The sequence below is a fragment of the Podarcis erhardii genome, assembly GCF_964252035.2.
Source record: "Podarcis erhardii genome assembly, chromosome: 2".
In the NCBI taxonomy this organism is placed as follows: Eukaryota; Metazoa; Chordata; class Lepidosauria; order Squamata; family Lacertidae; genus Podarcis; species Podarcis erhardii.
Window position 1 is genome coordinate 101,031,211 of NC_138498.1, and position 26,489 is coordinate 101,057,699.

At 47.5% G+C, this 26,489-nt stretch overlaps 1 protein-coding gene across 13 annotated transcripts in view; it reads left to right on the top strand.

The window, feature by feature from the left end:
- Window positions 1-5,624: 5,624 nt before the first annotated feature.
- MAGI1 (membrane associated guanylate kinase, WW and PDZ domain containing 1) overlaps window positions 5,625-26,489 on the top strand; it is a 503,738-nt gene continuing 482,873 nt past the window's right edge. For 4 of the 13 annotated variants that reach the window (XM_081852295.1, XM_081852292.1, XM_081852293.1 and 1 more), the window contains exon 1: window positions 5,626-5,983. In XM_081852295.1, the coding sequence (XP_081708421.1) occupies window positions 5,680-5,983 (304 nt within the window). In that variant the 5' untranslated portion in view covers window positions 5,626-5,679. Of the gene's footprint in view, window positions 5,984-26,489 lie in introns of all 13 variants that reach the window. The other 9 variants (XM_081852298.1, XM_081852296.1, XM_081852288.1 and 6 more) reach the window with 3 other exon arrangements.

Here is a 26,489-nt window from a genome sequence, read left to right on the forward strand (position 1 = left end):
AGCGTGGTGCAAAATTGCGCAAGATTGACTGCCATTCTCTCACGAGAAAAAACAAGAAGATGGCATTGTGGTTTTTAGCTTCAAGGCGTTGGAGGGCCTGTTAGTTACTTCGGTCCCTAGCCATTTTGCTTTGTATTCTGGTGTTAAATTGGGCTTGGTAATGTGCAGGCAGCCAGGGCAGAGCTTTCTGGACCAGTGAGAGAAGGTCACTTCAGGTTGCCCACTCAGTGACCTAGCAGCCGCATCCTAAGCCAGCTGCAGCCTAAACTGAACAACCACCACAACATAATGATCAGATGATCACAAAGCCATATTTATATCAGTCTTCTTGCCAGATGAGTGAGGTGATGACCTTAGCCTCTCTCAGCTATTTGCCTCTCCCTCTTCTACTTGAACCTGAATTTCATTCCCAACCAATTATCTCCTGGCCCAGCATAAGATGACCAATTTTTTTTTGGGGGGGGGGGAGGGAACAGGGCCTGAGAATCTACACTTAGGCTGTATTCAGATGAGGGGTTTATTGTGTTACTTTTCATGATTATAATGCTAGTGCTTCCGTCCCAATTCCTTAATGTTCCTTTTACTCTACAATACTTGTTGTGTTTTGAGGGATGCAGGTGGCGCTGTGGGTTAAACCACAGAGCCTAGGACTTGCTGATCAGAAGGTCAGTGGTTCGAATCCCCGCGACGGGGTGAGCTCCCGTTGCTCGGTCCCTGTTCCTGCCTACCTAGCAGTTCGAAAGCATGTCAAAGTGCAAGTAGATAAATAGGTACCGCTCCATGCTGGCCACATGACTCGAAAGCTGTACACCGGCTCCCTCGGTCAATAAAGCGAGATGAGTGCCGCAACCCCAGAGTCAGTCACGACTGAACCCAATGGTCAGGGGTCCCTTTACCTTTACCTTACTTGTTGTGTTCCGGATCAATATACTGCCGTGTCATGCTAAATTTAAAATGGCAGGAGAGAAGCATATGCTAGGATGGCACCCCAAATTTCACCAAGTGAAATTACAACGCAAAAGGCCTGCATTTCCCCCTGGTTGAACTGCGTTTTTTTCCTACAAATGGATTCTGTACGCGCACCCTCCTGGAAACATGTCAATGAGTGCTACTTTTACATCATATGAAAGATCTCATAAAATGTAGAAATTAACAGGTAAGGAAATGTCAGGAAGGCGGAAGAAAGTGTTGTCTGGATGCAGCCCACTTGAAACGTTATCTTGTATGCAAATTATTGCATGAGACCTCTGCTTTTCTCTTCACTTTGCTACCCTAGAAGAGATGCCAGGAATTGAACAGGGGCCCTTTGCATGCAGAAGTGCTCTGCAATTTAGCTATAGCTTTTCTCAAAGCCATTCTAAGGGGTGATTTGTACTTAGGGTAAACTCTTGTGGTCCTTTGGCCTGGGACATAGAACTTTGGGTTTCTTCTGCACCCATCCTAATTCATGCCTGCATATTCTCGAGTTTTAAGAGGAGTTTGGCTCATGGTATCGTCAAGTTTCTGAATGTTTTGCTGTGCAGTCTAGTTTTACATGTGCATATATATATATATATATATATATATGCACACATATAGGTGTGCACATGCCCCAAGCCAGATTTGATGCTGGGGTGGGGGTGGGGGGAGAGAGATCAGTGGCTACTTCTCAGATTTTGTTAAAGAACCATTTGTTAAACCTTGTCTCAGGGGGCCATCATTTCGTAATCTTATTAACCACCACTTGGCCTCCAAACAATAAATCAATAAATAATGAACAGGCAGATCTGTGCCAATTACAGCTCAAATACAGTTTTAAAAGGGAAGAAGCTGGGTGGGTTGTGGACAAAAGCCAACGGTTGTGATGGTGTGTGTGTGTGTTTTAACAGAGGGGTTGTTCCCTGGCTGTTTTTGAACCTCAAGTGCTTCTGAGAATGGGAGAGAGAGAGAGAGAGAGAGAGAGAGAGAGGAGCTGGGGGCAGGCTGCAGTATCAAAGTCAGGAAAGTGGATTGTTTGCGTTTCATTTTTTAAATTTTTTTTGCAACACTCCAGAGATTCCAGGATTTTAAAAGCAACTGTCTTCTCCAATTCCTGCAATGAAACTTCAGAAAAACTTGGAATCATGTAGTAATTGTAGCCAGCTGCCAGAATGATCACATAGCACCTTTAGAACATCCCCCCCCCCTTACAATATAATTTGCTCCGATAGGCTTGAGGAGAGAAAATGGAACTGCATAGAGAACCAATGCCTCAACTTCCACCCTACCCCCACCCCAGATAACTTGATATTGGTTTCTGTAAATACTATATATAGGGCTTGCAACGGGGTGAGCTCCTGTTGCTCTGTCCCTGCTCTTGCCCACCTAGCAGTTCGAAAGCACATCAAGTGCAAGTAGATAAATAGGTACTGCTCCGGCGGGAAGGTAAACTGTGTTTCCGTGCGCTGCTCTGGTTTCACCAGAAGCGCCTTAGTCATGCTGGCCACATGACGCGGAAGCTGTCTGCGGACAAACGCCGGCTCCCTCGGCCTATAGAGTGAGATGACTGCACAACCCCAGAGTTATCCGCAACTGGACATAATGGTCAGGGGTACCTTTACCTTTACCTTTAAGCTGCCCTGAGCCATGCAGGGAAAAGTGTTTTTAAGCACATAGGGAACTGCTTTTTATGCACTCAACATCACTTGCCCACCAGGCCTCCTCATTTCACCCCAACCCATGCCACCCTGAATCACACCAGACATAATTTGTGGTGTTCAGGTACTGTGCAGGAAAAGGTGTGGCTGGATCCTACTGCTGGAAAAAGCACAATTTCTATTTCCCCACACATCAACTGATGGTGGGGAGTTCTATCCTGCTTGGTTTGGGTGTGTGAGCTACCGGTATAATTCCTCGGGGGTGGAGCGTGTCATGGTAGTGGTGGGCTAAATTCAGCTTGACCACAGGGTCCACTGGGACAAAAAGCTTTCTTTTCCTTCCCGCAGCCATCGTGGGATCTGCTGCTGCTGCAGCCAGTTGCTCCCTAATGTACACCCATGGGGCATCTGGTGCTGTGGTGGGAGGGGAGGACTGCTCCATAAGAGGAATATCAAAGCAGACTTCTCAAGGAGACCTTCAAGCTCCAAAATCCGGTGCTGGTCCTGAACTTTGGACCTTCTGCACGAGCTGTGGTCCCACAAACAATCTGGAAGTCCTGATTAGCTCATTTCTAGCCTCAATATTCACATAGAGGTGTCCATGTTTGTCCCTGCTGTTGCAATGGATAAGAAACTGGCTTAGTGTGTGTCTGCAGTACTCACACCATGAGATTCTCAGGATGCTAATGATGAATTTCATGCTTGCAAGACGCAACAGGGGGTGCCGAGAATAAACGCAGCACTGACAATTACTCCCCACAGCTCCGTTGCTGCCAAAATAGGTAAAGTTGACACGCACGTTTCTTCAAGTATTTCTGTTTATATATGTATTTGGATAATAATAATACCTATACATTATTAGATAAGTATATGTAGCATTGTAAATATAGTGATATAGGAAACCTTTTCTCCCCCACTTTTTATTTTCATTTTCTGATGTTCAGTTGAGCTGTTCTTAAAATAAAAAAGTATGTTTACAGTATAAGCTTTCATAAATAATACATGGTCATGTTCATGTAAAATAAGACTTTCCCTCATGAACTGCCTTCTTTGTCTACGAGTTTTGTTCATGACACTGGTGCGGTTCCTGGCTCAGGACTATGCATGTAGCACCAATCACCAATAATGTGTGGCTCAACGGAGGCCCTTCTCTCTCCCCCCCCCCCCCAGCCCAACAAGTGGTAGTTGCTGTCCCTGTTTATGGCACTGATAATCTCCTTTGACAGGTGAATGTAAATGTGCACCAATATTTCTGGAAGTAGGATTGTGGGCTGTAAATTCTGTGAATTCAAATTAATCAGAATTTCACCCTCAAAGAGGAACAAAATTGCTTCCATAATTGTTTAATGCCACACCACAACTAGTATTTAATTATATATAATTTTGCTGCATTTGGTAGGCTTGCCGTAGGTCAGGAAAATTCCTGACTTGTCCTGGTTTCCGGGTGTAAAACTAGTGTGTGTGTGTGTTTGGGGGGGGGGGTATTTTGCCAAATTGGCAAAATGTCTGGGGTGTATGGCAACATGATGGAAAAAGCTGCAGGAACAGCTCAAAAAGCTTAAAATCACTATTTGGGGTTAGGTTTGCTGAAAGCAGCTCAACAATTTGGGTTTGTTCTAATAATAATAATAATAATAATAATAATAATAATAATAATAATAATAATAAAGCTCAGCAATTTGAGGGTCAGGAGTTTTACTTTTTGAAATATGGCACCCCTAGTATTTGGTTACATCTTTCGAGATGTTAATATCCCGAGACAGAGAAGGTTGGTAAAAAATTCACTAATTAATAAATTTCCTCTAAGTAAAAACAATGAAAATCTCACTGTGTGCTCTTTTTTTAAAGCAACTCCTTAGGATGTATGCTTCCATGTACTTCTTACTAAACTCCCTTAGGCTTACGGTGTAGCTAAGTAACAGCACAATCCTGACCGTGCTTACTCAGAAGTAGGTCCAACTGAATCCAATGGTAAATAAAGCGTTGGCATCATCGCAGCACAATTGTCTGCTGGTTTTCGAAGCAACTCCGTTTTTATTTTAATGAGTGAGCTGAACTCTCGAGTTAAGTGCAGCCTTAACATTTCGTCTCAGGTGGTGCACCTTCCGGCTCAATAAAGCAACAGAAAGGGTGTATAGATAGATAGGCATTCACTTTTTAAAAAAGTACACATGTGCTGCAACTCTGGGAATCAAGCGCCGACTTTTATGCCGCTCGTCTGGGCCAGCCTCGGAAAACAAAGGGGACAAATAAGAAACATCTGGCCAGCCTAGATTCTGGTCTGGGCTGCTGCTTATGGGCCATTCAGCCTTAAGGGCAACGGCTTCACTCCCCGCCGGCGCTCCTGTGCGCGCTCACATGCCGGGGAGAGAGGCGCGCTTTCTCCAAGGGGAGGCGGCCAGGGAGGAGGAGAGGGCGGAGCTTGTGCCGGGCGCCTGCGCCGGCGGTGCCTATCGCTGCTCGCTCGCTCGCTCTCGCTCTGCTTTGGTCTTGCTAAGAAGCGACCCGAGTGAAATGTAACAAAACAAGCGGCGCCTTCGCCCGCGCTTAAAGGAGCCGCGCTCGCTCGGAGGCGAAACTGAGGGCGGGGGGGAGAGAGAGAAGTCGCGGGGAAAGTGGCCCGGAGGAAAGGGGACGAGGACCCTGTGGTTGGTTTGCTTCCTCCACGTTCTCAGGCGGGACGCGGAGCCGCACGGAGGGGAAGCTGCGCCGGGGAAGGAGGCTTGCCTACCAAGAAGGAAAGGGGAAGCAGGAAAGCGGCAAGGCGAGGGGGACGCGCGCCGGACTCTTGCTGACGGACCAGGGCCGGCTCGATGGCAGCGGCGCCGTCGGAGGAGGCGCTCGCTGCCGCCGCCGCCGCTGCTGTTGCCGCCGCCGCCGCCGCTTCGGGCAGGACCTGCGCGAAGTTTGCTCGGTGATGGCTTGAAAGTTGCCGGCAGCGCCCGGGGAAGGCTGGCTCGACGGCCCCAGCGCGCCTGCCTGCCTGCCTGCCTGCCTGCCTGCCTGGCCTTTCTCTCTCTTTCTGCTGCTGCTGCTGCTGCTGGTGTTTGTTTCGGACTCGGCCATGTCGAAAGTGATCCAGAAGAAGAACCACTGGACGACCAAGGTGCACCAGTGCGCGGTGAGCCGCGGGGCTCAGGGCCAGCTGGGGGTCACCATCCTGGGGGGAGCGGAATATGGAGAGTTTCCTTACGTCGGGGCGACGGCCGAGGAGGACGGCGGCGGAGGCGGCGGCGACGGGAAGCTGGGCGAAGGGGAGCTCTTGTTGGAGGTGCAGGGCATCCGGGTGTCGGGCTTGCCCCGCTACGACGTGCTGGGAGTTATCCGCAGCTGCAAGGACCCCGTCCTTTTCAAAGCCGTCAGACAAGGTAAAAGGAAAGGAAATTGCGGGCCGGGGGGGGGGGAGAAAGAGGCTGGTTGGTTTGCATGCTGCGGGGTTGGGGGGCGAAGAAGACTTGCGGGAGTTTCGCTGCGGGACTTGAATTCCTCCACTTTTTTCTTGGTTTGGTGCGAGGAGGACGCTTGGAGATCTGTCTCCTCGACTGCCGGCTTTCTTGGGGTGCTGCTGGCGACTTCGGGGGAAGTTTGCGGGGCTGCGAACCAACTTCAGCCGCCTCCTGAGACGGAGCAACGACGGCGAGGCTCCCGCTGGTCCTGGAGGCGGTTTTGGGGGGGAAGGAGGGGGGGGGAGCCTCTCTTTCTCCTCCGCAGTGCACCGAGTCTGCGGACAAGGGAACGGGGCTGGTGGCGCAGGAGAAGCTGCGCTCTTTCTCGGACTGGCTCGGGGGCTTCTGGTCTCTGCGTGGAGTCCGTGTGCCTGGTTTTTGTTAAGTCAGAGACAGAGACAACGCACTACGGTGGTCTTCACACTTTGGGCACCTCTAGCTTGACCCGTCTCGAAGGGATGTGTGATGGGTTGATGGAGCTGGCGTAGCTCAGGTGGTAGAGGCTCTCAAAATCTCAGGGTCGTGGGTTCGAGCTCTGCGTTGGGCCAAAAAAAATCCTGCATTGCAGGGGGTTGGACTAGATGACCCTGTGGGTCCCTTCCAGTTCTATGATTCTATGAAGGGAAAGGTGCTTTTGAGACGTGAGTCGGAGAGGTGCCTTGCTTTAGCCAGGACAGAAATAGGTGCTGGGAATTCTTAAGGTGACCTATGGGATTTGGGGACCCCTAGCAATGGAAGGAGGATTTTACCCTGCTCAAGATTTCATTTATTTATTTATTTTCGTAAAATGGCTCTCTGCTAGGTCAGGGTCAAGGTCACATCTGCCCAATGTGAACTTCATCATGCTCTGTTTCAAGTGATTTTTTTTTTTTTAAATTTTTTGACAGGTGTGAAAGTCCTGATTTAGTCCACCCATCAGGGTTGGGTAAACTCTGTTGCATTCTAGAACCTTATAACTGACTGACTGGTGCTGGAGTGAGTGATAGGAAGGTGTAGGAACCTGCCTTATACTGAGGCATATCATTGGTCCATCCCACTCAGCAATCCTCTGTACTGATGACCCAATGACTCTCCAGGGTTTCAGACAAGCTTTGTTGTCAGCCTCTCTGGAGACGCCGGGGATCTAACCGGGGATCTTCTGTGTGCAAGGCAGAAACTCTGCCACTGAGCTATGATCCACCCCCAAATTAGATGGTTCAAAATTTCTAACCTGCCCCATCCGTAGGGTGAGGTCGGGTTTGCTTCTTAAAACCCTGATGGCAACACACATCCCTTAAAAAAACCAGGCAGAAAACTGAATACATCTTGGAATCTCAGACCTGTAAAAGCAATATTAAAAAAAAAAAACTAGCTAAAGTTTGCTCTTGCTTCAAAGGAAGACTGGGACTTTTTCTGTTTGGAACGGTGGATTCCATTCCTAGTTCCTGAGATACGAGGTGGCCCTATAAAGAGCTTGCCAAGCCTCCAGAAAGAGGAAGTCCATTGGTTCCGTTCCTCCTTTTTTTGTACTGTGCTAGGAATAAGTCCCATCTCAAGCCTTCCATCACAGGAAGAAGATGCTGCTGCTGCTGCTTCTCAGTCCCATTCCTGGACGAGGCTTGGTTTCCACTTGTTGGACGCTGTTTGAGCTATAAAAGTTGCCTTGGGAGTGGACAAACCCAACAAGCTCTTGTGTTGCATTGAGCGGCGTGGGAGGTGTGCTTCCTCCCAGGTCAGCTCCTTGGCTGGTCCTTGGGAAGCGAATGAGGGTGGTAGCTGGTGTGTTTAGAAAAGGGGAAGGCTTGGTTTCTATGGGAAGGAAATTGCTGGGTAATGCCGGGTGTGAGTGCACCTCAGATGCTTATCGGTTCTAAGTAGAGTTTTATTACTCTCCTAAAAGATCACACACAAAAAGATAAGTAATGGGGAACTCTTAATATGTTTAAAAAAAAGAAAGGGTGGAGAACCACAAAGTGTTGTTTTTTTTTTAAGTCTCCCAAAATAATGTGCTCTTCAAGTGTTTTTGTCCTGCCCCCCCTTACCAAAAAAAAGATTACAGTGGTACCTCGGGTTAAGAACTTAATTCGTTCTGGAGGTCCGTTCTTAACCTGAAACTGTTCTTAACCTGAGGTACCACTTTAGGTAATGGGGCCTCCCGCTGCTTCCGCGCGATTTCTGTTCTCATCCTGAGGTAAAGTTCTTAACCCAAGGTACTATTTCTGGGTTAGCGGAGTCTGTAACCTGAAGCGTCTGTAACCCGAGATACCACTGTATTTTTGTGTGTGTAATCATTCTGTTGCCTATATAGATGAACGAGTTGGCTTCTTTGCTTTTCTTCTTTGCAGTCTTTGCCTGCAAAAGTTGCAATGGGCAAAGCCACCTTCAGGGAGCTTTTTACTGCTGCTGTTTTCTTTTTTTAAAATGCAGCCACAAATCAAGTCTGCCTTTTCTCTCTCTCCTCGCCCTTTCTCCCTCCCTCTGCCAGTTTGAAAATAACGGAGTCACCCTAGGAGAGAGAGAGACAGAGGGGAGCATCTTTGCTTTGTTTTGATGCCAAGGCAGTAATTATTTGGGGATGATGCTCTGATTCTCCTGGGTAATCCGAACTGCATTCTTCTCCGCTGCCACCCTCCACACATCTCCCTTGGGGACTCGGCTCTAAGTTTTACGGCTTGTGCTGGCTCCTTTCGCCCTGCAGCTCCCCTTCAATTGGAGATGTTCTTTTTAAGAACTGCACCAGCGCCCCTGGCCACAGACGGTTCCGGGAAGGGCTTCTGCAGTTTGTCAAGTGGTGAGTCCCTGGGTCTGGTGGCAAACTCTATTAGGGAGCCAAACAAATATTCCACTTGACTGGACCTAGAGGAATTTCCGGAGAGACCGACTCCTCCCTTCGAATTGGAACATTCGGCTGCTTTGCTGGAGGATGACTCCTTGCCTGTGTGTTTCTTAAGTGTAGGCATGTGATTGCCAGCTGCCTCCCTTGCTTTATGTCAAAAGATTGGCATGGATTTCTGCATGGGAAATGGATTATTTCTCTCCCCCCCCTCTTCCCCTATTGCTTGCCAGGAATGGTTTATTTTCTGCTTTGCTGAAATCCCAAACGTTTCTTCCTTCAGACTTCCCTAGCAACAGGACGCTTCTGGATCCCTCATAGCCTATGCAGAGACGCTTGGCATTCACTTCTGGCCTGTTCTGGTTGGCATCCACCAAGTTTTTAGGGGCCATAGCCAGGGATAGTGCTTGTTCCTCTTTTGTCCCTGTGATTAAGCAAGCCAAGCCACCTTACCCTACCCGTCCCGCTCTGTGGCTTAGAGGCCATTGCCTGGGGATTGGCTGAAAAGCTCTTGACTTCTGCAAGTGTCCTGGACCCGAACAAGCTCCTGAATTATCAAGTGGAATTTTTGTCCACAGCCTACCACAGATTCATCGTGCCAGCTGATTAGTTAACAGCTGCTAGCTGGGATAGCTAAGTGGAACCTCAATTTCCAGAGGCAGTAAACCTGTGAGAGCTTTCACCTCTTTGTGGTGTTCCCCTGTTTAGAGCAGGGGAAGGGGGGGGGAGAACCTTTGAGGCTGATCCAGCAGGGCGGTTCTTCTACTCTCGACTGCAAAATGAAAGATGCCAAGAAGCTGCTTTTTTATTCCTCCTCGGAGGCTGTTGTTGGGGTCTTGCAGCCCTGCTTGCTTCCCTTTTCTCCCTGTGTTTTGCTGTTGTGAACTTGAGTAAAGCTGCCGGGCAACCTGCCTTTACGTTATCCTAAGTATGCTTTAGGGAAAGGGCTAAGGAGTTAACCCTACACAAATCCAGAGTGGATGTCCAGGGACTGTTGGATGGAGCCTGGCAGACCTCCTTCCAGCAACTCCTGCAGCCAAGCTGGTGCTCTGCTTTCCTTTAGACCACTGTTCCTTTCAACAGGTGCAATGCAAGTTGGCACCAATTGATCTTGGGCAGTCAGTTCTGAATGCTTTCAGGAGTTCGGCTGATTGAACTTAACTGCAAGTCTCAGTTCTGTTTGCACCTTTAAGTTATGACTTGTAGATGTGTGAGCTATGATCTGGAATCTGCCACAGCTGATAAACGTAGTTACGTGTACTTGTGCTATGGGGTGTAAACTACCCATGGGACATCCAACAGCAGTTGGATTACAGAAGTTAGTGCCTGTCACAGTTGGCAGAATTATAACATAGGACTGTGGAATTATAATGTAGGGCAGTAAATTATAGCTGCTGCTAGATTTTCTACAAAATGTAATTATTTTTATTTCAAAATTTACTTCTTTACTTCTATTGAGCCTGCTTTCTTGATAAATTTTCCCAAATACATTTTTGCTCTGGAGACATTTAAGGCATATTATCTGTGCTAAACTTCAGGCCACACATTAGCATAATAGTAACAATTTTTCTTTGTATTCTTTTTTAAAAATAACTTTTTATGGTGTTTAATAAGTAAGGATCATCATCATCATAAATGACACAAATCAGTAGACCAAGTCTTCTCATGTTACTTGTATATCGCAAAAAAACCCAAACCCCAGCATAATAAATTTGAGGCAATATCCATGACATATGGTTCATTATTAGTGGTCAATGTACAAACTACTAGTTCATGGATTATTTTCAACAAAAACATAAGGGAAACAGAACAGAGTTAACAGAGAACATTCAACATTGCATAGCCACTCTGTATTTTTTGCATTTAACTGAAAGGCGTACCAAAGGGCATCCAGGTAACTTCTTGCTCAGAGACATTAACGTAGATGTCTCCCATGCTTAAATGAGAGATGCACCAGTTGTGATAAGCAGTGGTTCTGCTAGAACACTTATTGATGCATCTCATGGCAAAGTTTTATTTAGCCTAGGGCTTGGAGGCAGGAATTAGTCTCTGAGAGGCATCATACTGTACAGACACATTTCTTCTGTTCCAATCTGCTGGTCAAACAGGTCTTTCAGGAAAACTTGCGGAACTTGCTGGCCAGATATAGAAGCAGGAAGAGTGTTTCATGCTACTAAGCAGTGATCCTGTCTTCCATTCTGCTTCTGCCTCTATTTAATACACAGAGACTGCAAGTCACACTGGAAATATTCTTACCAAAAATTGTGAACTCTTAAATCTTGATTCATGTTTTGACGGGCACAAACTAATACTTAGCAGACCCTTCTTGATTGCCTGGGTTCCCACAAAATAACCTTGGGGCAGGTACAGAAAATAAGTTTAGATGTCCACCTCTCCCCCTTATTTTGTAAAAGGGCCAGCCCTACCGTTGGGCAGAGTTTTCAGGAGACTTCTTCCCACACAGGTGCAGCAGCAAAGTTTAGGATGTGAGCTGTTGCACTCAGGTCCTGTTTACAGGCTTCACATAGGCCTCTGGTTGACCACTTTGAGAACACGATGCTGGTCTAGGTGGGCCGTTGGCTTGAGCCAGTAGAGCTCTTGTGCCCAAGAGACTTCTAAGCTAGCCTGTTGCCCTGGGGTGCACTGGAAGATGTTGTCTCATTGTCAGTGATAAGTAAGGCTCTATTGCATGCCAGCTTTTGTATGTAGAATGGAAAGGAAGGTGCTATCTTGTCACTGGTCTCAGGCAACAAGATGTCTTTGGTTGGCCAGTCTTGTAAAAGCAGTGTTGGATTGCCTTCTAGTTGCTTGGAGATCCCTACTGCACAGCATTCAAACTCTTGTTTGTCATTAAACATAATGCCACTCGTTCCCTCAAGCAGGATCCTGTTATGCTTGTTAAGTACATTGAGTTGCCCCTGAAATAAATGCCTGTTTCCACTTTTGAAGGCCTAGTGCCAAGCCCATCCTTGGCCCCAACTCCAAATGTGCTTCCCCGTAAGGATAGGTTTCCAAATCGATGGAACACTTTGGATGCCAGTAGGCATTCTCCTTGCTTTTGCAATGTGGAGGTTGAAACCTACAAAAACCCTGTGGTGAAACTGACGGGAGACGAAATGAAACCGGTGTTTCCTTGCATGTGGGTAAAAAAGCCCAAAGCCTGGCAATGGGATTAAAACTTGCATTTCCTTGCATGGCTTTGTGTCTGTTTTGAGTTGTAGGCCGTTGGCTACAGAGATTATGAAATTAAAGTATGAACTGATTGTCACTTAAAAACTGAATGTCTAGATACATAGGATGCTGCCTTATCCCAAACTGGATCCCTGGTCCCATTTAGCTCAGTGTTGTCCACACTCCAGGTTTTCAGACAGGATGGATTTTTAATCCCTCCCCATTTTTATTTTTCTTTTTTAAAAAAAGAAATTGCTCTTGCGTTTTCTAATTCGCTGCATGAATCAATCCTTCTAAAGTTACAGCCCATGAAGATCAGTTTACTTCAGTGATATGGTATTTAGATTATTTTTGGTTGATTTAAATTTTTTTTAAGGAAACAAAAGAAATAAAACCCAGCATGCCGGCGAAGGAAGACAGTGGTCCTGTTTTCTGCTTGCTGTCACATGTGCTGCTTTGACAACATTAATTTGACCCTGAGATGTATGTGAAAGCAGAAGGATGTAATGGTAGATTTCTGTGCAAGGGCTGGCATTAATTACCCAGGCCAGCTGTGGAATGTTAGGCTCAATTACATTTACCAATGCGAATGAAACAGGCTCTTTAAAAGTTATTTGCCTGAGCACTTATTCTGACATGTTTCCCCTGAGGGTGTCTGGGAGGGATGTGATGTCTTCAATAGTCTGAATTTCTCCTCTTGTGTCCCTCCAACACCCTGCCAAAAAAGAAAGAAAAAGATATATATATATATTGGAGGGGTTGGTTAAGGAAGGAAGGGTGGGTCATAATGATCAGTGCTTCAGTGAAAGTTTTTTTACCCCTTCAGCAGCTTCATGTATGCAGGGAAGCAAACTGCCAACTTTTGTTAACAGATAACTCAAAACCTCTGGCCATATGTATATTCTAACCATCTGCAGCCAAAGTGTAGAAATAGTTGCAATAGTTCTTTGTGTTTTGATTTTCAAATTCCTGTGCTGGGTAAATGCATAACAGGTTAACCTCCCCACCCCCCTTTTTTATATTAAAAAAAACATTTTAATAATAAATAATAATAATAAATTTTATTTATATCCCGCCCTCCCCAGCCGAAGCCGGGCTCAGGGCGGCTAACAACAATCAACAATCAAACAATCAAATATTCACACATTCTAAAAATATTACATTATAAAAATCAATTAAAATCAAATTAATGGCAACTAATTAAGCAAGATTCTAAGCAGGTTGCCAGAGGAGGGAGTCAGGCTGCGCCCTGACCAAAGGCCTGGTGGAACAACTCTGTCTTGCAGGCCCTGCGGAAGGATGTCAGGTCCCGCAGGGCCCTAGTCTCTTGTGACAGAGCGTTCCACCAGATTGGAGCCGCAGCCGAGAAGGCCCTGGCTCTAGTTGAGGCCAGCCTAACGTCTCTGAGGCCTGGGACCTTGAGGATGTTATTATTTGCAGACCGTAGGTTTCTCTGTGGGGCATACCAGGAGAGGCGGTCCCGTAGGTACGAGGGTCCTAGGCCGTATAGGGCTTTAAAGGTTAAAACCAGCACCTTAAACCTGATCCTGTACTCCACCGGGAGCCAGTGTAGCTGGTATAGTACCGGTTGAATGTGATCTCGCAGCGAAGACCCCATAAGGAGTCTCGCCGCGGCATTCTGCACCCGCTGGAGTTTCTGGGTCAGTCTTAAGGGCAGCCCCACGTAGAGCGAGTTACAATAATCCAGTCTGGAGGTGACCGTCGCATGGATCACAGTGGCTAGGTCAGGGCGAGAGAGATAAGGGGCCAACTGCTTAGCTTGGCGGAGATGAAAAAATGCCGCCTTTGTTATAGCTGTAATCTGCGCCTCCATAGAGAGGGAGGTATCGAAGATTACACCCAAACTCTTAACGGACGGTGCTGGCACTAGTTGCACCCCCGCAAGAGATGGGAGTTGCCCCCTCAATCCCATATCATCCCGCCCCAGCCAGAGGACCTCTGTCTTCGAAGGATTTAACTTCAACCGGCTCCCACGTAACCATCCAGCCACAGCTTCCAGACATCTCGCCAGTGTATTGGGGGCCGAGTCAGGATGGCCATCCATCAACAGATAGAGTTGGGTGTCATCGGCATACTGATGGCAACCCAGCCCAAAACTCCGGACAAGCTGGGCGAGGGGGCGCATAAAGATGTTAAAAAGCATCGGGGAGAGAATCGCACCCTGAGGCACTCCACACACCAAGGAGTGGCGTGATGACAATTCCCCCCCGAGCGCCACCCTCTGTCCCCGACCAGAGAGAAACGAGCGCAGCCATTGAAGGACTGTGCCCTGGATCCCCACGTCGGCAAGGCGGTGGTCCAGGAGTTCGTGATCGACCATGTCGAAGGCTGCTGACAGATCTAGAAGAATCAGCAGCCCCGACCCGCCTCGATCCAACTGCCTACGGAGATCATCTGTTAGGGCGACCAGAGCCGTCTCGGTCCCATGACCAGCACGGAAGCCGGACTGGAATGGATCCAGAGCAGATGTTTCATCCAGAAACCTACCAAGCTGTTCAGCAACCGCTCTCTCAATCACCTTACCCAGGAATGGAAGATTCGAAACCGGGCGGTAATTGGATAGATCTAAGGGATCTAATGATGTTTTCTTTAAGAGCGGACGCACCACTGCCTCCTTCAGTTCCCCTGGGAATATCCCGGTGCCAAGGGACAAATTGATGATATCCCCCAGGGGGGCCCGCACCTCGTCTGGACACGCTCTAATCAGCCATGACGGGCACGGGTCAAGAGGACAGGTGGTGGGCTTTCCAGCTTGGAGGAGTCTGTCCACATCGGCTGGAGATATCCGGTCAAAATGGTCCAATACTGAACCCGAGGACAGTCGAGGGGCCTCCAGTTCCTTTATTGTATCCAAATTGGCAGGGAGGTCATGGCGGAGCAACAGGACCTTCTCCGCAAAAAAGCTCGCAAATGCCTCACAGCTGTGTGTCAGATTGTTATTTAAATTTGGCTGTCCTTCAAGGGACGTTAAAGACCGAATTATACTAAATAATTGCGCCGGGCGAGAGCTAGCGGATGCAATGGAGGCCGAGAAGTAAGACTTCTTAGCGGCCTTCACAGCCATCTCATAGGTTTTCATAAAAACCCTATAAGATGTTCTTGAGGCTCCGTCACGGGCACCCCGCCATACTCGCTCTAGCCGTCTGAGGTCCCGCTTCATTTTCCGAAGCTCCTCGGTAAACCAGGGAGCCCGGTTTCTGCGGGGTCGCAGAGGGCGCTTAGGTGCGATCTCATCGATGGCTGCCAGGAGCTGGGTATTCCAGCCCTCAACAAGCTCAGTCAATGAGTCGCCAGGGAGAGCAAGGTCCCGCAAGGCTTGACGGAATCTAGCAGGGTCCATCAGCCTCTGCGGGCGAGCCCAAATCGGCTCGCCACCTAAGCGGGGTGGGGGTGGAAAGTCAATCCTGGCTTTCAGAGCATAGTGATCAGACCATGGCACCTTCATCGAAGGAGACATGATCACATCTATACCGGCACCAAAGATCAAATCCAGCGTGTGGCCTGCTTGATGTGTGGGGCCCGAAACAAACTGGGAGAGCCCTAGTGTCGCCATGGAAGACACCAGGTCCAGAGCCTGTGAGGAGGGAGCGGCATCAGCATGGAAGTTGAAGTCTCCCAATACCAATAGGTTAGGGAACTCCAAGGCCCAGCCGGCCACCGCCTCCAGCAGGCCTGACAGGGTGGCTGCTGGTGCGCTAGGTGGCCGGTACACCAGCCAGACAGCCAAGCTCTCCTCGGAGCCCCACACTAGGCCAACACATTCAATGCCGGGGATCGATGGCGATGGTAGAGCCCTGAAAGAACAATCTTCCCGGATTAATAATGCCACCCCTCCCCCCCGGCCCACAGTCCGTGACTGGTGGAGGACAGAGAAACCCGGGGGCGCCATCTCTCGTAAGGTAACAGTTACCCCTTCGCGCACCCAGGTCTCCGTCACACAAGCCAGGTCGACCCCCTGCGAGGTAAAGAAATCTCGCAGAGTGGCGGTTTTGTTGCCTATAGACCTGGCATTGCACAACACCAGTGAAGGAGGTGAGTAATCCTTGCTCACCCTACCCTCGTCTCTCGGGATGGGGCGCAGATTGGAAGGGGTACGAGCATATCCGTATCTCGATCCCCTTCGCTTATAACATCTGCCCCCACCGCCATACCTCCCTCGCCCCTCCACGGTAGCAATCCCAAGCCTCATAGTAACCTCCATTTACAAAATAGAAAAACAATACAACCAAAAAACAATTGTGCCCAAACAAAAACCAATCCCCACCCTACTCAATATCCCACCCCAAAACAGAACAAGATAGAACAAAACAAGAATACATAGATAAAACCCACCATTCATGGTGGTACAACAAAATAAGCAATAAAAACACGTTTAAAACACATTAAAATATATAAAACATCTTTAGCATTTGCTGCAGCAGCACCGTCCTTAAAACTATCAGGGAGGTGAGCCTGGGCCCCACCCCCTAGGCCAGATGGAGTTAGCCGGAGGAGGGAGAGGCCTTACACTCCAAGCACTCACGATGCAGCAGCAGCAATGTCCCTGGCCTCAGTGAGGCCTCTTAAAGCCGTGGCGAAGGTGAGCCTGGGCCCCGCCCCCTAGGCCAGATGGAGTTAGCCTAAGGAGGGAGAGGGAGAGGCCTTACACTCCAAGCACTCACGATGCAGCAGCAGCAATGTCCCTGGCCTCAATGAGGCCTCTTAAAGCCGTGGCGAAGGTGAGCCTGGGCCCCGCCCCCTAGGCCAGATGGAGTTAGCCGGAGGAGGGAGAGGCCTTACACTCCAAGCACTCACGATGCAGCAGCAGCAATGTCCCTGGCCTCAATGAGGCCTCTTAAAGCCGTGGCGAAGGTGAGCCTGGGCCCCGCCCCCTAGGCCAGATGGAGTTAGCCGGAGGAGGGAGAGGCCTTACACTCCAAGCACTCACGATGCAGCAGCAGCAATGTCCCTGGCCTCAGTGAGGCCTCTTAAAGCCGTGGCGAAGGTGAGCCTGGGCCCCGCCCCCTAGGCCAGATGGAGTTAGCCGGAGGAGGGAGAGGCCTTACACTCCAGGCACTCACGATGCAGCAGCAGCAATGTCCCTGGCCTCAATGAGGCCTCTTAAAGCCGTGGCGAAGGTGAGCCTGGGCCCCGCCCCCTAGGCCAGATGGAGGTAGCCTAAGGAGGGAGAGGCCTTACACTCCAAGCACTCACGATGCAGCAGCAGCAATGTCCCTGGCCTCAATGAGGCCTCTTAAAGCCGTGGCGAAGGTGAGCCTGGGCCCCGCCCCCTAGGCCAGATGGAGTTAGCCGGAGGAGGGAGAGGCCTTACACTCCAGGCACTCACGATGCAGCAGCAGCAATGTCCCTGGCCTCAATGAGGCCTCTTAAAGCCGTGGCGAAGGTGAGCCTGGGCCCCGCCCCCTAGGCCAGATGGAGGTAGCCTAAGGAGGGAGAGGCCTTACACTCCAAGCACTCACGATGCAGCAGCAGCAATGTCCCTGGCCTCAATGAGGCCTCTTAAAGCCGTGGCGAAGGTGAGCCTGGGCCCCGCCCCCTAGGCCAGATGGAGGTAGCCTAAGGAGGGAGAGGCCTTACACTCCAAGCACTCACGATGCAGCAGCAGCAATGTCCCTGGCCTCAATGAGGCCTCTTAAAGCCGTGGCGAAGGTGAGCCTGGGCCCCGCCCCCTAGGCCAGATGGAGTTAGCCTGAGGAGGGAGAGGCCTTACACTCCAAGCACTCACGATGCAGCAGCAGCCTTAAAAGTTTCTCGCTGTTGAGGATTTTGATGTGTCTCTTCTTACTGACATTTGTATATGTAAACATGACACATACAGGATTTGGGAAGATGCTCTGGCTTGCAAGTTCTTGGCTGAAGTTCCTTTTAAAAAGGCATGGCTCCCTGGTTTATATTACTGCAGTGATTAGTTACATTATCTAGTGTTCAAACTACAAAACTTGCAGATTAAAACAGATGTACATGGCGTTTTTATAATTATGCCAGAGTGCTCTGAACAACTGACAATCAGTAGTTTATGAATTAGGTTTTTCTTTCTTTCTTTTTTTGACCCGTTAGGAAGAAGGTTTAAATCAATATTGCAGTGTGTAGTTTAAAATTTCATTTTTTTCTCCTATGAATTTTACCTTGCTGCTGTTGAGCCGATTTTCTTTTTCAAGATTGTTTATTGCATTAATTGTGTCTTGCAGGATCACTGTGCCACCTGTTGTATAAGTTCCCGTTATATAGTACCATATGGCACACAATAAGGGGGGAAAACAGCAATTTTATGGAAGCACGTGCTCAAAGAGCAGTGGTGGAAGCTGCAGAGATTAGAGCATCTTTGAATGAGAGGCAGGTGCTGGATGGCCGGACATCCAGGTAGATTCTTATTTCAGACTATCCAGCTCTTGCACAAAGCTGTATGTTCAAATCTTAGTGTATACAAGGGGCCAGCAAACTTTTTCAGCAGGGGGCCGGTCCACTGTCCCTCAGACCTTGTGGAGGGCCGGACTATATTTTGAAGGGGGAAAAAAGAACAAATTCCTATGCCCCACAAATAACCCAGAGATGCATTTTAAATAAAAGGACACATTCTACTCATAATAATTTAATAATAATAATTTATTATTTGTACCCCGCCCATCTGGCTGGGTTTCCCCAGCCACTCTGGGCGGCTTCCATAGAAACCAAAAATACACTAAAATATTGCACATTAAAAACTTCCCTTAAGATGTCTTCTGAATGTCAGGTAGTTATGTATCGCTTTGACATCTGATGGGAGGGTGTTCCACAGGGCAGGCACCACTACCGAAAAGGCCCTCTGCCTGGTTCCCTGTAGCTTTGCTTCTCGCAATGAGGGAACCGCCAGAAGGCCCTTGGCACTGGATCTCAGCGTCCGGGCAGAACGATGGGGGTGGAGACGCTCCTTCAGGTATACTGGGCTGAGGCCGTTTAGGGCTTTAAAGGTCAACACCAGCACTTTGAATTGTGCTCGGAAACGTACTGTAAAAACAAGCTGATTCCCGGACTGTCTGCGGGCCGGATTTAGAAGGCGATTGGGCTGGATCTGGCCCCCGGGCCTTAGTTTGCCTACCCATGGTGTATACTATTCAGAAGACAACCTTTTGAGTGTAATGTATGACAGCCTACTCCAGAGTAGAGTCTCCCTAGTTTCATTCCAAGGAAACCTCCAGTTTCTGCTCTTGACCTGTGGTGGTGCTCTGAAAAGTTGGTATTCCACTTGCATAGGGTTCCCTTGTTCCCTTGTTCATGGTTCATAACTTGCCAGTTGGCAACTGCTATTCTGCAGCAAGTACAAATTTATAACAATGCAATCGCCAGCCATGATTTCCATGGGAAAGGCAGTATTGATTAAAGATGACACATTTTGTTCCAAAAACTTATGCATTGTGTTAACGGCAGCCGTTTAATTGTTGAATGCTTGTGTGACGCACCCATTGAGCTCAGTGCTGGCATACCCTGGCACATGGTGTGAAATTTAACACAAGACATCTGTGTACTGGGTGCTTAAAATCTCAGAGAGAATGCTCCCTGTAAGCATTTACCAGGGTATGGAATGTAAAAAGGGATCCTCTTTAGCAGCCAACTGATGTGCACGGTTCTTGCCATTCGCCTTTACAAAGATCAAGTTAACACTTTATATTTTTTTCCCTTGTGTTCTTTGGTGTTGACTTCAATTGCTTTCTGTTTACAATTTTTCAAGAATTAATATGATCCTTTAATGGGATAAAATTGGATTATGTTTTCCACAATAAGGTTAAATCTTTCAGCCTCATTATTAAATAATACTGCAGGCTTTCATTTTTAGGGGCTGCCAGATCATAGTGCAATTATCCTTCAAATTACAGTGTTAATTGCAACCGATGTTTGAAAATTATTGCCATGTAGGGTATTAAATAATTTAACTACTCTTGGTGGTTGTGTGGTGTGTGTGTGTGTGTGTGTGTGTGTGTGTGTGTGTGTGTGTGTGTGTTTAAAGCTGTTTACAAACTTGAAATTTAAATGTGCTTTCGGTCTCCCAAAGAACAAGAGCCTGAATTTAGAATTCAGCCTTTCTAGCTTGTTTCACAAGCTGCCAGTGCAGACTCCCCCCCCCCTTTAATTAAAATTGGAGACACCTTCTTCCCCCACTGCTTATGCATCTGAAAAGGATATATTGTAAACAAGTTGATACTTCTGTGACCTCACAGAAGTCACCTTTCTTGATTGGAAGGAGAAGGCCTTACAGCACTCAACCACACACAGATCCATTGGGAGAGTGTCACAGGAGCATGTCAGTCAGTAATCACACAGTTCAAAGTTGGAGCTAACTTTGTTGTTTAGTCGTGTCTGACTCTTCATGACCCCATGGACCAGAGCACGCCAGGCACTCCTGTCTTCCACTGCCTCCCGCAGTTTGGTCAAACTCATGCTGGTAGCTTCGAGAACACTGTCCAGCCATCTCGTCCTCTGTCGTCCCCTTCTCCTTGTGCCCTCAATCTTTCCCAACATCAGGGTCTTTTCCAGCGACTATTTATTAGCAAAAACACAATCTCCACAGACTTGGCTGAGGATCGGGCCTAATGAGCACAGCAGCTCATTCCCAGCAGTCTTATTCAATGAAAATCAGTTACCAAGACTGAAAGTCCCTGCCTCCTCACAGCCGTCGTAAGTCCCCTCCTCTCCAGGACTTCCCCCAAGCAATCGGAGACTGCGTCTACATGCGGCCAACCTCTCCTCTGCCCTTTTCATTCCTCTCCTGGTTCTGGGAGACAGTGGGAAGGGGAACTTCTTGCAGCAGGAGTGGGGGTGGGGTGGGGGAGACCCCTGTGACTCTTCACCACCCTCACTCATCTCTGCCTCTTGGGCTCCCTCCTCTCCTGCTTCAGCTTCTGCCTCTGGTTCTAGACTTCTCTCTGCCACAGACTCTCCCTGCTCACTAAGTCCTCTTCTTCAGCTTCCGACACCACCTCCCACCCTCCTCTCTCTTCCTGTGACCACTCATTGTAGTCCCACCACCACATCGTTGTCCTGGGATGTTCTTCATTTGTAGGCTGCAGTGCCCAAACAGAAGGGTTGAGGTGTGAGTATTAAAATTCAGCCTGCAAAACCGGTTTGTGGGGAAATAAAGCATAAGTTGTTGTTGTTGTTGTTGTTTAGTCGTGTCCGACTCTTTGTGACCCCATGGACCAGAGCATGCCAGGCACTCCTGTCTTTCACTGCCTCCCGCGATTTGGTCAAACTCATGTTAGTAGTTTCGAGAACACTGTCCAACTGTCTCATCATCTGTTTTCCCCTTCTCCTTGTGCCCTCAATCTTTCCAAATGCCCGTGGCAGTGTGTATAGTGCTGAGTGTGGTTCAAATCTCTGTAAAGTCTTGAAATTCGCTTTGGAACACTTCTGCCAGATTATGTCCTCTATATTTAGACACGCATGCACTATGATGTGGTAGACACCACTGGCTCATTTTGTTTTCGTACATTTATATCTCCCCCTTTCATCCAAGGCAGCATACATGATTCTCTGTCTCCCTGCACCCATTTTATCCTCCTAACAGTCCTGCAAGGTAGGTTGGCTTCACACCTGGGTGGAGATTTGAACCCAGGTTCCCCACTTTCCTAGCTCACCCACTTTTAACCACTTTACTGGCTCACATTTTGCTGCACTGCTTGTGTTTAAAATTATAGACATACTTTCACGCGTACCCCATTTCTGCATCTTTATATTACGTGAAATAAAATCCTTCCAACTCTTGCCATTCTGTGATTCTATGAAATAACCAAGGGAAGAAATAATTAGCTGGAATTCCCGTCCTGCTTTTTGACTGTGGAGTCCTCAAGTCTTGGGTCTGAAGACAGCCTCGTGTCACCTTGAACAACGCAACTATACTGCAGTGTTTGTGCAGCTATAAAAAGGGAGAGGATGATTCCCCCCAACCTGTCATAAGCCCTTGGAATAACACAAAGATAGAAATGTGAATTAAATTAGTGTACAAATCTGTGAATGCATGATTATTTAATACTGCCCTAAAGATACAGCTATATATGTTCAGTTGTAAGGTTTTGTTTTGTTTTGTTTTGTTTTTAGAAAGAAGAGAAGGCCACATTTGCCTGCTGCTTTTTCAGCTTAAAATGGTCATGCATCCAAAACGTCTGTCTGAGCTCCGAAATCCTACAGGGGCAGCAGAGAGATCATACAGGGAAAGCAAAAATAAGTCTGTCTTGGGATGGAGCTGTTTTAAGAATGCAAGTCCTTTTAAGTATTTAAGAGCTAGTAACCTCTCAGCGCTAAAGACTTTATTCTCATTACTTATACATCTTCTGCTTCATTTTAGGAGTAAAGGGTGCCCATCTATTATTTAGGAGGCCTGTTGGGTTGGTGGCAAAAAAAGGCCAAAAGCAATTCTTGTGCTGCCTCCTCCTCTCAGAAGCTCCTCTTAACTTTCAAGCAACTGTTTGACAACCTGCATTTAAACTCCACCGCTGGATAAAAATATGGACTGAGTGCATTTTGTGAGGAAGCGAAACAGGGCGAGGCAAGCAGAGAAAGGCCACGGTTTTTCTGTTTGATGAGACGCCTGTCTGTTCCATCCCTCCTGCCTCGTCCCATAAAGTGGTACCGGAGGAGTCGGGAACCTGTGGCCGTCCAGATGTTGCTAGACTCCAGCTCCCATCATCCCCAGGCAGTATGGCCAGCGTTATAGTGGTCAGTCCAGCAACATCTGGAGGGTACAGGTTCTTTACCCCTGTGGTACAGGCTGGTGCTGGTGAAGGCAAAGTCACACCTCTGTGGCTTTTGTCAGGGGACTGTAGCCAGGAAGCCATTTTACAGTGTTACACTCTTAAGGAATATTAGTAGTTAGCAAGTAGTTAGCATCACCTTAACCGTTATTCCACTCCTACCTGCAGGGCCATGGCCAGAAAGTAGTGATGCAGGAGTTCTTCTCAGATCCTTGGCTCTTAGGCTGTGGGGTCGCCTGCAGGATTCTGTTCTGTTCCCCATCTTGTTTAACATCTACATGAAGCTGTGGGGAGATGTTGTCACTAAAATTGTCAATAAATGTTGTCACTAAAATTGCTGATCATACCCAGTTGTGTTTGTCTGACCCTGCTGGGTTGGGTGGAGTAGCGCAGTTCTTGGAGGGCCAGGATGAGGTCCAGCAAGTTGAAGCTGACACCTTTAGGTGGCTAAGGCTGACCTAGTGACTTCATATTACAGTGGTACCGCGGGTTACATACGCTTCAGGTTACAGACTCCACTAACCCAGAAATATTACCTCGGGTTAAGAACTTTGCTTCAGGATGAGAATAGAAATTGTGCTTTGGCGGTGCAGCGGCAGCAGTAGGCCCCATTAGCTAAAGTGGTGCTTCAGGTTAAGAACAGTTTCAGGTTAAGAACAGACCTCCAGAACAAATTAAGTACTTAACCCGAGGTACCACTGTACAGGCAAAGATTTGAAAAGGGATTTGATTGCAGAGTTGGTAGGGTCTTCTAGGAATCCTTTTGCTCAACGTGGGGCTCAAACCCATGACCCTGAAATTATGGTAAGTGTCTCATGCTCCACTGGCTGAGCTAACTGTTGATTTATAAGTTACCACTCTAGCTGCCATTTTGATCTCAATAGCAGTTTGTTTTAGAAGCCTGCCAAACATCCCCTTTGCATCCTGGACAGCGCCTTACAGATGTTGTTGGACCACAGTTCCCACCAACATCTTCTGAATAACACATTTGCTGCTCCTGAATTAGGGTCTCTGTCCTCCTTGCCCCCTTCTTTTCATGGTTTTAGCAAATGCTTCTTAAAATATGCATTATTCATCTATAGCATCTGGATTCTGGCATCTTCTGGTTGGGCTTCTCACAGCTTTTTCCTCAGAGTTTATTTCCTTAATGCAATTGAGTGACTTAATTAGTTCTGGGGCTAATCTAGCATTAGCAAAATGCGTTTGTCAATACTTCTTTGTCCTAGTCACATAGGACTGCCTAATGTGGTTTGTCATATATTCTTCAGAATAGCTTTGCATTGCAGTTCTTAGCTACTACTAGAAATATATTCTGCAAGATCAAAATTTTGTGACCAGAAGGGACACATTCAGTGACTGGTTCGTTTTATGCAAATTATAGCACAAACTTCTGGGCTTGCAAACATTGGCCTTATGCGTGTTTACATCAAGAACTGGTACCCATAGAAGAGGCATGGTACATTGATGGGCAATAGCCACCCAGTAAACCCTCTTAAATAACATAAATTACAAACTGAAATGGAAGGGTTGAGCATGCAAAACAAGTCTGTCCATGGTATTATTGTTCAGCTTGCATTCTGATCATAACTACTTCAATAAGTCTTCCTTGTAAGATTGTGGGCTTAAGAGTGTTTTATTCTTGCTAGGGGTGGGGGGACGCCAGTAATAAGAGTCTGATTTTATACCTGGAGTTCAAACAAGGATCTTTGAAATGAGATGCACTGAAACTTAAGACTATGCTATGGCTTTGTTTGCATGTAATGCTAAACTGTGGTTTAGCGTTTCAAGGGCACGTTACAGTGAGCCTTGAGCTTGCACACTATGCGTTCTCTCTCTGTTCTCCCAAGCCCAGCTGTGAGGATGAGTTTGGAAGCTTCATCTTCCACTTTAAACTAACCACAGCTTGTCATGATGTCTGAATACAAGCAAACTGTGATCTCAGCTATGATTAGTGGACACAAGCCAACTTCAATCTACGAAGCTGGCTTATTTTCATTAACCGTACTTAATTAGCCAGAGTTTAGGTTTTGGAGGGAGCTCTAAACTGTGGTTAATCTAAAACGGAAGCAGAAACTTCTGATCTCTGCCTCATGGCCATGCCAGAGAGGGAGAGGAGAGAAGATTACTGCAGTTCAGCCTCATAAAGCTAAACTGTTGTTTAGCATCTTGTGAAAACTGGGCATGTGTGACCCTGGACCCAAACACTTTCCCTTAGCCTGGCCTACCTCATAGGGCAAGACCTTAAGGTCCATGGGCAAGGGCAGGGAAAAGTGTGTAAAACCTCATCTATCACCAGGAACGATTCCATGAAGAGGAGACAGGCAGGCAAAGGCTAGGCCTCTGCTCCAGCTAGGCCAGTTTTCTTCAAGTGTGAGGCTCTTTAATTCGTTCATTGCATTTTGTCTATGTTCTAAGCAACTTTGGGACATAGATATACTAAAATAGGCTACACTCGATTTTGAAGCCAAGAACTGCATGGGCCTCATTTTGCGCAGTGTGTAATATACCCGCTGGGATGCATGTGGGGAGTTGCTCTCAGAGAGCATGGGCAATTCCAGCTTCCCCTGCCTTGAATTCTGCCTATTTTTTTTCTATCCAGCTCTTGGGATCCAAACTGAGGTACATGGGGGTAAATACACTTTAAAATTGTGACATTTGCTTCCTTATCCTTAAGCATGTTTGCTTGGAGATAAGTCTTTTTGTTCAGTGGGACTTGGGCAACCATACATTTAAAGTTATACCACTTTAAACTGTTGGCTATTTGCAGTATGGTAGCGCTGCAGAGAGCTTGCTGGGGAGACCATGCATTAAAAAGGGACTCAAAAATAACTTAAACAAGGTTTTAATTACAAAAACAAAAACTCCCTATACACTAAATACATCAACAACAAACCAGACCCAACCACCAACCCATCCCCCAGGGTAATGGGAGAGCTAGGTGCTGCTCCTTATATACTACACCCAATTGCTGCCACAGCTTGATTAACACAACTCAGCAGCACCTGCTATGTTTCACAGCTGTAAAGCTAGGTCTCGTTATCTGCTCTGGCCCCTTAAAGTCATACACATCAGGTGGAACAATGATGAACCTTTACATTTAAAGTGACCATTCAACATAAACAGTCATGGCTTCATCCAAAGAATATTGGGAACTGTAGTTTGTGTTGAGAATTATTAGGACACCTCTATCCCAGAGTGGTTTAACAATCAGTCCCTCTTTGTGAGGAGAATAGAGACAACTCTCAGCACGCTTAACAAACTACAACTCCCAGAATTCTTTGGGGGAAGCTGTGACTGTTTAAAGTGGTGTCGTAGCACTTTAAGTGTATGTATTGAATGTTGCCTTGGTTCCAAGCAGATGTGCTTAATATTGCTGCCTTGAGTGCATGAGTTCAAGATCAGTTGACGGTAGGGCCGGCCCACCCATTAGGCGACCACCTCAGGTAGCAGATCCCAATGTAGATATTAGTTCCTGCCCCCCTTGCTCCTGATGTAGATCTTCACTCATCCCCTCTTCCCTGGTGAGGAGGGAGTGCCATTTTGTGGTTCGCTTTAGGTGCCAAAATGTCTTGGGCTGCCCTGGCTCTCTCTCACACACTGTTCTGGATTAGATTTTTATTTTTTTAAAAAAGGTAAAGGACCCCTGACAGTTAAGTCCAGTCGCAGACGCCTCTGGGGTTGCGGTGCTCATCTCGCTTTACAG